The 12,774-nt window shown below is 46.1% G+C and overlaps 1 protein-coding gene across 2 annotated transcripts in view; it reads left to right on the top strand.

Moving 5' to 3' along the window:
• XKRX (XK related X-linked) overlaps nucleotides 1–9,696 on the top strand; it is a 40,100-nt gene extending 30,404 nt beyond the window's left edge. For both annotated transcript variants that reach the window (XM_053373804.1, XM_053373805.1), the window contains one exon: nucleotides 8,592–9,696. In XM_053373804.1, the coding sequence (XP_053229779.1) occupies nucleotides 8,592–9,337 (746 nt within the window). In that variant the 3' untranslated portion in view covers nucleotides 9,338–9,696. The remainder of the gene's footprint in view (nucleotides 1–8,591) is intronic.
• The last annotated feature ends 3,078 nt before the right edge of the window (nucleotides 9,697–12,774 follow it).

The following is a 12,774-nucleotide window of genomic DNA, read 5'->3' on the forward strand; positions in this document are numbered from 1 at the left end:
CAGCACATTATTCTTCCTGACCTGTTAATATTTGCATTTCATGTGGTCTTTTGCATGACATAAAAGCCACTCTGGAAATGCAGTTGAATCCCACAGAAGTTTAGTACTCATTTATGTGTTACTTGTTTCCAGAAAACAGCAACAACTGCTTGCCACCCTGTTAAATATTTATATAGGTAAAGGTAAAGGTACCCCTGCCCGTACAGGCCAGTCTTGCCAGACTCTAGGGTTGTGCGCTCATCTCACTCTATAGGCCGAGAGCCGGCGCTGTCTGAAGACACTTCCGGGTCATGTGGCCAGTGTGACGGAGCTGCAACTGGCGAGCCAGCGCAGCACGCAGAACGCCGTTTACCTTCCCGCTGGTAAGCGGTCCCTATTTATCTACTTGCACCCGGAGGTACTTTCGAACTGCTAGGTTAGCAGGCGCTGGGACCGAACGACGGGAGCGCACCCCGCCGCGGGGATTCGAACCGCCGACCATGTGATCGGCAAGTCCTAGGTGCTGAGGTTTTACCCACAGCGCCACCCGCGTCCCGGCAAATATTTTTATATGTATGTTCAAATGTAGCAAGGGTGTTAAGGTCACCAGACTATTGCATAATATATGACACTGTTTGTCCTTCCAGGCTCAGAGTAGAAGTCTCTTGGTGACCGTAAAGTATTGCAAATTTCTTTTCTCTTGCCATTAATCTCCATGCTACAGGACTATAATTGTAAAGTGCATGAACACCTGCAAATATCAAGGATTTTGCCCAACAAATTTCATATGGCCACTACATGGGAATTTTGACAGGAGTATCCATAATCTAATTCATGCCTCCAAGCTCCTAAACGTCCTGCATTGGGGGAACATAATACATGTACAGCATCAGGGTCACCTGAGACTCCATTCCTGGATAAACCAAACCAGCATTCTTAGGCTCACTTACAGTAGGGTCATCTTCCGCAACCTGGTGCTCTCCAGATGTTTTTGAACTACAACTCCCATCAGCCCCAGCCAGCAGCTGATGGGAATTGTAGTCCCAAATGTCTGGAGGGCACCGGGTTGCAGGGTGGGGTGCAGAAGGATATTGGGCAGGGTTGGGGAAGGCAGGTAAGGAGATGGTGCCAAAAGATTCATGGAAAAGGTGGGCTTTAAAGAGGGAACTGGAGGAAGTAGGAGAGATGGCATCCTAGGAGTGTTCTGAGAGACAGTTCCAGGCATAAGGGTCAACTCATTTGTGCAAGTCTGATATCCAAGGCCGATGGAGCTAGAGGAGTGAAGGTCCTAGGCAGAGTTGTAATGTGATACAAAAGTGAACAGGGAGAGTGCAAGATTGTGAAAGGCTTGGAAGGTAAGGGATAAGGGGTCAGGATTTGGACAGGATGTCCCCATAGGGATTTAAGGATGTGCATCCTTTGGCTAGAATGATGAGAGATTTTGCAGTGATGCAGCTTGGTAATTTTAGACTCTGAGCTCAATGGTCTCAGGGAAGCCTCTCTTTGAACTAGGGGTGAGGAAACTTTTGCAGCCTGGAAGTCACACTGCCACTGGTGCGTGGTGCCAGTAGTAAAAGTAGGTGGAGTCATCAATCCAATGCTTAACCTTTGTAGAGTTACAATGCAGCCACATAACAGCCAGCACCTTCTGCACACTCGCCCATACTTCACTGTCAGTGGCGTAGGAAGGCAGGGTGTGGACCGCGCCAGGTGTCATCACTGAGGGGGGTGACGGCAGGGCCTGGCCTGCAGTGCACCCGAGCCACACGTCTCTCCTGGGTAGTGACACGGTGGCTCGGGCACCTGCAGGCTCCGCGCTGCCTGAAACGGCATGTGGGGCTTGCAGACTCCATGGAGGTTCTGCGCAGTGTGCTCTGCCCTGGCTTGTCCTGCCCACGGGTGCGCCGAGCAGCTAGCTACACCACTGTTCACTGTCCTCCATCCAGTCAAGCGAGAGGGCATGGTCACAGTTCAAGATCATGAAGCGGAGCTGGTGAGGAGGTGTGGCCTGGGGAGAATTCTAAGAGCCAGTTAGAGATGCTTGGAGGGCCACATTCAGCCCCGCACTGAGGTTCCCCCACTCCTGCTTTGGGTGGTAATGTGTATCGCTCCACCTACTCCAAAGGATGGAGTTGTGCTTGGAGGCCTTCCAGCTCATTCTGCTTATTGGGGCCCTGGATTGCTGCCCTCGGAGACCTGCCCTGTGCACAGACTGGATATTGGCAGCAGACATTTGGACAAAGATGAAGAGGGCTGAGATGTGACAACTGCAGACTGCAGGGAGGAGAAGGCACCAAGGCAGGAGATGAGACTTACCCATGTTTGGCATTTTCAGGATGGGAGATGAGAGTTAGCCATATTTTCATGGTCTGCTCCCAGGCGGTTGCTACTTTCAGGTGGGATTCCAATTGCATACCAGCAAGTTCAGGTTGTGCTACTATAATTGATTGGGAGGTTTTGCACAGCAAACCCTCTTCCCAAAAAGGTGGGGCTTTTTTTTTTTTTTTTGCAATAAGGGAAGAGATGGAAAAATGCACTGACACAACGTCAGCTAAGCTTCCCTGCAAACAAATCAGAATGACTACTTGTTAAATAAAAACAAAAATTTTTTTTCCTTCCAGTAGCACCTTAAAGACCAACTAGGTTAGTTCTTGGTATGAGCTTTCGTGTGCATGCACACTTCTTCAGATACACACTGGAAGGAAAATTTTTTTTTGTTTTGACTATGGCAGACCAACACGGCTACCTATCTGTAACTGGTACTTGTTAAATAGCTAGGGTTGCAGAATTTCCCTTCCAACAAATCAGGACAAACAATTAATAAACTAGAAGGGTTGGATGCAATGTAGCGCTAGGTTAAAGCCACTAGCAACCTACTGTACTTGTTCCGAGGGTGAGATGTTTCGTGCCAGTATAAGGGTGCTGCAGAGAATAGTAACTTCTTTGCAGAATAGATTGTGCAATCTTTTGAAATGCACAGTGAGTTTCCTCTGGTGTAGCTGTTGCATTGGAACCCTCTGTTGCGTGGCAAGGTCCCAAACCCTCCCAGGAAGTTGGAATAAAGACACATGAAACAGTATTTAGAGTTAATGGGCGGAAAAGACCACAACTTATAGAATGTGAGTGGTATTGGCTTAGGCATTGGAAACCACACGACTATATCTGACTCCTGCCCGTCTGCAGGAAGTCTTGGAAGGGTTAACCACCAGTAGGGGGAGCCCTGCTGATGCACATCAACTAGGAACTCCCCCAGGGTCACCGTTAGGGGTTGTGCTATGGCCCTAGCCCCCTCTCTGGGGCTTCGGACAGAGACCATGCCCCTCAGATTCCTATAACGGATTACCCTTGAATTAGGAGGGGTAGGTGATGGCCACTACCACCATTCACCTTCAACCAAACACTCCAATGCCTAACCATCAAACCTTACAAAGTTGTGACGATTTGCTACGAGGTAGGCAAAAAACCAATTGGCCAGTGCCAATTTGCCAAGTGGAAAAAATTCCTACCAGGCTCCTTTGACAGGTGACCAACCGAGGTCCATAGCAAGGTCAAGAGATAAAGAGCCTAACCTTAGGGAGGGAGGGCAAGAGAACTGAGCAAGCAGGAAGAAAAGGGGTGAGTCTTCGGCCACGGCCAGTTTAAATAACCTGCACCACGCCCCTGGACCATCTGGATTGGATGGCCAAGGAATGACGCTGCCGAGGACTCCCCAATGGTGCAGGAACTATACGTGGGGCAGGCTTGCTCCCACTCTGCAACGTCAGCTCCCCAGGAACGGGAAATGGCTTTGTCTAACATTAAAATTTGCCTTACACTAGCAGACATAGAACATTGGATGGAGCTTGTAGTCTGGAAGCTCCCTAAGTTTATATTCCCTTGCCCCTGCAGTCAAGGTAGTGAGGTTGGGATTGCCTCACTTTGTCCCCAAAGCTATCCGTAAGTAAGCTTTACCACTGAGAAGTGATTTGAACTTAGGTCTTCTCAGTCAAATCCTCTATCAACCACGTCTCCCACAGCCTAGCACATAGATCTTACTTTGTGTACTTGAGAAGGAGAAACAGACTGGCTTAGTTGGTTGGAACAACTTGGGGAAGTCTGACTGAACCTGGCTCAAACAGGAATGCCCAGCAAACTATAATTGCTAATAGTTTGGTGTCATATTCCACTGCCAAGTGTAAATGGCCATTTAGCTTTCCCCCAAGGTTATCAGAACCCCCAAGAGCCCTTCTTTTTAGGCATGGTAGAAGCAGAAGTGTAGATAAGGCCAAAGTTTCAGCTAATAGACAGGCGTGCTTGTGGCTTCATGTTATTCCTGTTTAAGCACTTCAGAAAAGAAGGGATTGTGTACAGGAAGCCTCTGAAGCACACGGTACACTATTAGCCAGCTCTCTCCAGTGCTTGTATCTTAAATTATTGTAGCTAAAAATCAAGCTGTGTGTAAGATCCCCTGCACAAAAGCCTCTTGAAATGGCCTGCATGTTCTCTTCCTGCAGACAGCTGATAAAGCTCTTTCTGGATTGTACCACTTTCATCTTCAGGTGGGAGGGCAGATGGTTGATAGTATTCCTATGAAAATAGTTCACTGCACATAGAAAGCTAGCATATGAGGGACAGGGTTAGGCTGGAATTCTTGCCCCCGGACACTCAGGTTATTAAAGTATTTTGCCTATATGTATGTCTTTTTTAAGGGGAATTAAACTGTGTGGTTATGCATGTAAAATTCAGCTGAGATATGCACATTCCCCAAGACCTGTTGAGTATTATGTAGATAGATTGCGAAATGTGCACAATTCCCTCTTCACAGAAGGGTTATGTATACATTTTCCATGAAGCATGGTGAATGTACACAATGCCTGCTTGTTATGTCCATTAACTGCTCAACTTACATTACACAGACACACACACATAAATATATGTATTGGCAAAGCATTCTGTCCTCTGACCTGCCATGGAACAATCGTGAGATAGCTATCGCTAAATCTGAAGACCCACATGTGGGTCTGTCAGCTGCTCAGACAGCTAAGATATAAATGCAACAAACGCACCTGCCCTTTCTGTGAACTATGTGTTGGTTGTGAAATGCAAAACAGCTTTTCACGTGAATTGTCATTATAGAAAGGGTTTTTCTGCAAAGGATATGCATGCAGTCAGTAATGGTGATCCATCTGGTTAGCTGTTGCATATGTTGCAGCTGCCACGGATGACTGAAAAGTTTCTGCCAAATCACTAGTTGAACCCTTCCCCTGATGTGTGATGCTTTATGTTAGGGTTGGAGAACCTGTGGCTCTCCAGATGCTGTGGGACTCCAACCTCCACCATCTCCAGCCAGCATAGCCAATGGTCAAGAATGATGGGAACTGCCATCAAGTCACATCTAGAGAGCCACAGGTTCTCCATCCTTGCTTTATGCATTAAATTGTAACCCAAACTACATATCAATCCCTCTACAAATCTGTGTGTTCTTTCAATGAGGGCGTGCCAGAAGTGAGCTAAAGGCTATCACAGACTTCTGGCTGATGATGAAAATGCACCTTGAAACATAGGCCTAGATCAGCTACAAGTGGCTTGGCTCGTAAATTCCACAGAAATAGTCAAGAATGAGTCAAGAGTGTCTGTTCTCTTTGCAACCAAGAGTGTGACTCTTTGGGTGTGACTCAGTTCTGACACCTGTTTAATATAGGATTCTGCCCAACTCCCAGGGGTGTGGTTGCAGTAATGAATACCTGTCAAGAGGCAGCAGGTGTTCCCATTGCTTAGATTCAAGCAGTGCTGCTCTGTGCTTTTGGTGCTGGAGATCAGCCTTGGAGCATACAAACAAGAATGCTTCCACAACACTGGCCTGGGTCACACTGCATGTTGAGCCGTACCATAGCTTGATAGGATTGTGTGAATCTGCAAGCTCCTGGAGAGTTCATAGGCTCTTTGCTTCTTCCTGGCCTTTCTCTCTGTCGTGCTGCACTGAGCTAAGCCAAGGTTTAGCATAGCATGCCTTCTGAACGGGGTCTCATGGTTAATCTCTCTCCTCATTAACCAAGGTTTGTTCTTGGCCTTAGCTTATGGTGAGTGAGGAGAGAGTTTAGCACACTAAAAAAAGACACACTGAATCATGGCTTAGCATAGCACAGTGTGAGAGCGAAAAGGATGAGGGAGCAGCAAAGCAGCGGTGAGCTCCTCACTGGGAGCCTGCCCATATGCAAAGTCCTGGTAAGCGTAATTCAGAGCTTTCCAAACTGTGTTGAGACACGTTAGTGTGTCGGCTGCAGTGTGTAGGTATGTTGCGTGAATGCTCCCCGTGCTCCTCCTGGGGGTGGAAAAGGGTTAGTTCAACCTCCGGTTTGCTAGTAAAACTGAATTACTGTGTCGCGAAATGATACATGTCTAAAAAAAATGTGTCACCAACATGAAAAGTTTGGAAAGCTCTGGCCTAATTACTATGTGATGTGAACCATGCAGTTAAATCAGATGGAATAAACAGCTTCAGGTCCCTGCTCAGCTATGAAGTGCACTGGGTGAGTGTCAGTGTCTCTGCCCATGTGTAAAATACCTTTCCCTTACCACTGTTTATGTTTAACTGAACAACCTGAACTTGTCAATACATCTGATGGAATCCCACATGAAAATAGTGACAATCTGGAAGTGCCCAGTGTGGGTCAAGGTGATGGAATAATAATGGGTTTACCAGCTCTTAGCTTCTTTAGGTATTGAATGATGAACAGTAACTCAGCAGCCACTTCTGTGGAGTTAATGCTGCTTGCATAGTTTCCATGTGGGGTGACAGCACATCAGAGAAATGGAAGATGCTTCTCCAAAGACAGTCCTACCCACCCCCACATCACTGCTGCTGGTCTTCCTGTAAATAAGTTCCCAGTGTTACAGAAGACTTGTCACTCTGCAGGTATCTTGTGCCTTTCCCTGGGGCTTCTGCCTCACAATTCATGTTTGCTTATTGTTGATTTGCATAATCTATTTTAAAAGCCAAATGGTATTTCCTGGGAGCAGTATTTGGAACTGGGTGTGACCAAAGCCCTGAGCAGAGCCTCTTTCCATTTGAATGAGACTGCCTAGCCAGTTCTGAATGAGGAAATTCAGAACACATTTCTCCCTATCTAGAGTCCCCTTTGAAAAGAAAAGAATAAAAAGGAAAGTGGCCATGCTAGTAGGTGAGCTGATGATATCAAAATTTACAAATGTTTTTCATCTGTATGTGCAGGAAGACCTGTTGCGTTTCCAGCAGGAAACAGCTGGATTCTTTTTTAAAAACAAACAAACAAAAGCTTGTGCTACACAAAAGATACAGATCAGCCATTGCTTTAGCCATACCTTTACATGAACCTCTGGCTTTGTTTGTATGGTTGTTGTATAAATATTTAGCACAGCAACAGCCACCAGTGACCTTGGAATGGTAAGGCAAATTAAATGAAGGGTAGTTTGCTGGACCAACAGTTCGTGATTGGCTGCTGGCCTGAGTTGGTCCAAAGGGCTGCCATTGTACATGACTGGTCTGTACAATGTGGCTGCTTGCACATTTTCCAGCTATGTTCAGCAGATGATGAGAGAGACATACTTGCCATTGCAGAACAAGCCAAAACCTCTGCATCAGGACATTCTTTCCCCATTTCAACAGAGCTACTACTTAGGCTATTTCAGGCCTGAATATTTAGCGCTCTTACCTCTTTGGCAGCAGCTGACCGAACACCTGCCCTGAGCAATCTCTGTCTAACCATCTCATCTCTGCCATCTCCCAGTGTGTGCCTCTTGCCCCAGCTGACACTCTGTAAACTATCTGAGCAGCTCCAGATTCAACACATTGCAGAGAAGAATGAGCAGCCAGTTAGCACCAAGTTAATAATAAATATAAATAAATTTTTATTTATGCCCCGCCCTTCCCGGTTCAGAAAACCGGGCTCAGGGTGGCTAACAACAAATTTAAAACACTTAATTGATGCAACAAAAACTAACATAAAATACAGTATAAAACGTGAATACCAATAAATTCAGAATTCAAATATCAGTTTAGGAAAATCCATCCAATAAACATTAGATGATCACCAGGGCTAGCTGGCTAAATTAGTCCTATTTGGGCCAGTGAAGAAACCAGGGGATAATTAGCTGTGGGATCCCAGAGTGGGTAATCTTCATAAAAGGGAGTGGGAAAGAAGGAAGGGGAATAAAAGATCACGCTAAGTTCAAATCGAAAGCCAGGTGGAATAGCTCTGTCTTACAGGCCCTGCAGAAGGAAGTTAAATCCTATAGGGCCCTGGTCTCATGGGACAGAGCATTCCACCAGGTCAGAGCCATCACTGAGAAGGCCCTGGCCCTGGTGGAGGATAATCTGACTTCCTTAGGGCCTGGGACCTCTAAACTATGATTATTCATGGACCTTAAGGTCCTCTGGGGGGCATACCAGGAGAGGTGGTCCCGTAAATACGAGGGCCCTAAGCCACAAAGTTACTACTAACGTTTCTCCTAAGTGAGCTCTAATGGGCTAGTAACTTTTGTGGGCTTAATTGCAAGGCAGAAGTACACCACGGTGTGACAATAATTGTGCAGTGAACACTCATTGGGCTGATTCTGTGCGCTCACTCTTTGGCCTTCCTTCCTACCTCTTTTAGCAGTCCTGATGTGCATCTGCTTGGTGTCGGTCACCTATGGAGCTTTGGTCTGCAACATCCTGGCCATCCAGATCAAGTATGACGACTACAAGATCCGCCTGCACCCACTGGCCTTCATCTGCATCATCCTGTGGCGTAGCCTGGAGATCTCCACCCGCATCACCATCTTGGTCCTCTTTGGGAGTGTCTTCAAGTACTATGCCATGGGCATTGGTGGGGCCAACTTCCTGCTCTTCTTCTTCTTGCCCTGGGTGCAGTTTTGGTGGAGTGGTGCCCAGCTGCCTGACAATGTGGAGAAGAACTTCAGCCGGGTGGGCACCGTCTCGGTCCTGTTCTCCATCACTTTGCTTTACGCTGGCATCAATATCTTCTGCTGGTCAGCTGTGCAGCTCAGGCTGGGTGACCGGGAATTGATTGCCAAGTCACAAAACTGGGGATGCTTGGCTCTCTTCTATGTGTTCCGAGGGCTGGAGAACAGCGTGCTGCTTGTCGTCTGGTACTTCTTTATGACGGACGTCTACGCGTACTTCTGTGCCCCCTTTCTGGTGCTGCAGCTGATTGTAGCCTACTGCCTGGCTATCGCATTCATGCTCTTCTTCATGCAGTATCTCCACCCCTGCCGCAGCCTCTTTACGCACAACGTCTCTGACTTCTTGCAGTGCGTCTGCTGTAAGCGGGACGAAGCACCTGAACCCCTGCACCTTGAGCCTCCCTGGGAGCCTGGCGTGAAGCATAGCATTGTCTGATGGGACATAAGTCGAAATCAAATCATAAACCATTCTGCTGAAGGTGGAACGGAAACTATATCCTAACATCTCAACAGGGGCATACGCCATACCTGGCCTCAGCAGGTATAATTTATGAACAAGGGACAATGCAGGGAGTCATAGTGGCAGGACTGAGCCTTCCAGAGCATCGTCTGAACTGACAGATCAAATTGGGATGGGCAATAAGGGGGGCAATTTCAATTTCCTTATCTGCCTGCAGAGCCTGGAGTAGTCTGCATTGCACACCAATGCAGCAGGGTCAGTTATTACGTTCAGAAGGACTGTGTTGTCATTTCTAGATGATAACCATTGACTGATGTTATGTCAGATGTTTGAAGGATACTCAATTGGGTTGAACTCACGGTTAGCTTAAGTAAGGGGAGATCCTTTGGAAGGGTGGTTAATGGGTCTTGCTGCAGCAGCCATCTGTTTACACCACTGCATCCACATGGGCACCATGGTTTGTCTTCAGATGGATAGAATTGTGGCCCCGCATTTTCAAGGACAGTCCTGACAGTCGTGACAGCTGAGGCTCTAAGACTTGGTTGTCCTTCAGCACCCTTGGTGCTCCTCCCCCATTTGTAGTTCTGTGTTTATTTATATGTTGAGCTGAGAATAGACATTTTAAAGTGCTTTTTCCATTTTAAAGGAATTTGGCCTCTTTTTATACTCAATTTAAACACAATTTAGGTTCCTTCAGAACTTCTGGATTTCTGTTGTTTAGTATCTTGACTTCAGCTGTTTTCCAGTTAGCTATGTTTGGGTGACATGAAACATTTATTTTCTTTTTTTTAAAAACTTCTTTTCTTGCTCAAGACCTGGTGGGCCTTCAGGTTACCTTGTTCAAATATATGTTATTTAAATTCTCTTAATGACCTGTGAATTTTCTTTTCCACAAATAAAGTACCTTTATTTATTAGTTATATGTGTTAAGGCAGGGATTTCCAACGCAGTGCCCACGGGCACTGGTGTGCTTGCCAATGCTTTCTGTGGCGCTTGTGAAAGGTCTCAGTAAATAACCCTTCAAAAAATTCACAACACACAAGAGACCATTTGCTCTTCCTGCTTGGTTCCTGCTTGCACTGTCTCAGCCTTTCCTACCTTGAAGACGACTCCTTCAGTGGATGCAAGGACTGGACACCCACCTTCCCTTCCATTCTGAACAGAGTAGAGGAGTAAAATGCTTCTCTGTCTGTAAACACTGCAGTGGGCAATGGATGTGCACTTTCAGAAGTGGCAGCCACTTTGCGTTTATGCCATTCCACCACCACCCCACTCCCCATAGCTATTTTGTGACTACTTATCAAAATTCCAAATGTGTGTCCACTGGTCCCAAAAGGTTGCTGACCCTTAAGGATTGCAGTACAGAATAAAAAATTGGTTGCAGATAGGATCTGGACACCTCATCCATCATGATTTTGAACTGAAGCCTCTCTCTTTCTCATACAACACATGGTACAAAGTAAGAACATATCTCAAGGAAGCCAATTCAATAACTGATAAAGAGTTCCACAGAAACATATCTCTACACCCATGGGTAGAATTTCACAGTCTCCTATCTAGCATGTATCAACATCAGCAATGGAAGACCTAGCCAGAGATAAGAGTTGAGTGCAAACCAGCCCTTAGGAAAATCTTGATCTCAGTTTGCACCTCACAACTTTCTGGTTGTTGATGATTGCTTTGCACCAGACTGACAGACCAACAGGGCTGTGAATTCAGAAAACTCTAGGCTCAGGTGTCACATGTGATATACTCTGCTTTTATGCATGTTTCCTAAAAACAACAACGCATATCTCCCCACAGATTTTCTGTTTCCCAAGGATTATTTAAATGCAGCACTGGAGACCTTAGCCCAGAGGTTTCCAAACTTCCCACTGCCCACCAGTCACTTGAAAACTACTGTTGGTTTTTGCAAACCACTTAATGATTTTTATGCCTCTTCTAGCAATTATAGGGTTGCCATATTTCAAATAGTGAAAATCTGACAGAAAAGTAGTTGTCAAGCTTTTTTTGTTTAGTTTTGCCCAAAGTTGTTGAGCTATTTATGAAAAAAAATCTGCAAAAAACGACACTGCCAACATGGGTTGCCATACGTCCAGATTTTCCCAGACATTCCATCAATTTCCACTTGGACACTGCCTGTGGCTGCAGTATTCCATGCATGTCTGGTACTTTCCGGACTTCTGGCAACCCTAAGCAATTACAATGTGGTGTGATTTTTTATTTTATTTTTTATTGATTCTTTTATTGCTTATATGCATTTTATTGTATTACACAGTTTGCATTCCTCAGAATTCAAGTTGTAAATCATTAAAATGCAATATAAGCAATAAAAGAAGCAACAAAGATACAATTAAAACTAAGTAATGGATTGTTAATGTGGGCATGTTGCTAACTACCTGAAGAAGGCTTATGCGTCCTTAGACCACAGCTTGGGAACCCCTAATCCAGAGGTTTTAGGGTGGCACTGTGGTCTAAACCACAGAGCCTAGGGCTTGCCAATCAGAAGGTCGGCAGTTCGAATCCCCTTGATGGGGTGAGCTCCCCTTGTTCAGTCCCAGTTCCTGCCCACCTAGCAGTTTGAAAGCATACCAGTGCAAGTAGATAAATAGGTACCGCTCCAGCAGGAAGGTAAACGGTGTTTCTGTGCGCTGCTCTGGTTCGCCAGAAGTGGCTTAGTCATGCTGGCCACATGACCCGGAAGCTGTCTGTGGAAAAACGCCGGCTCCCTCGGCCTATAGAGTGAGATGAGCGCGCAACCCCAGAGTCGTTCGCGACTGGACCTAACCTTTACCTAATGGAGACATAGACAGGGGTGGGGACAAGTTGGTCAAGTATTGCAACAAGAAATGTTACAATATGCATTCTGTGCAATCACTTTTCATAATAATAATAATACTAAATTTTTTTATTATAATAATAAAAAAAATTATTTATACCCCGCCCTTCCCAGCCAAGACCGGGCTCAGGGCTCGGGGATGGGGACATCATGGGGATGTCATGGGTGGGGAACCTCTTGTCCTCTGTATATTACTTGGATTACAACTCCAATCATCCCTGCCCATTGGCCATGCTGTCTGGGGCCGATGGGTATTGGAATCTAGCAACATCCGGAGAGCCACAGGTTCCCATCCCTGGTCTACAATGATTGGCAGTGGCTCTCCAGGGTTTCTGGCAGAAAACTTTACCAACCATCCCTAGAAACCCCAAGGATTGAACTGATAGCATTCTGCATGCAGAGCTTGGGCCTAGCGGCCCCTAGCCCTTTCCCCCAGATAGCAGAGTTGTAAAATACAGCTTTTTCAGACTGGAAGAGGAAGATAACATGTTGGAGATGTACACGTTGTACATAGAAAGTCAAGGAAAAGGCTAGAGTAGATTACAGTGGTACCTCGGGTCACAGACGCTTCCGG

The sequence above is a fragment of the Podarcis raffonei genome, chromosome Z (assembly GCF_027172205.1).
Source record: "Podarcis raffonei isolate rPodRaf1 chromosome Z, rPodRaf1.pri, whole genome shotgun sequence".
Lineage (NCBI taxonomy): Eukaryota > Metazoa > Chordata > Lepidosauria > Squamata > Lacertidae > Podarcis > Podarcis raffonei.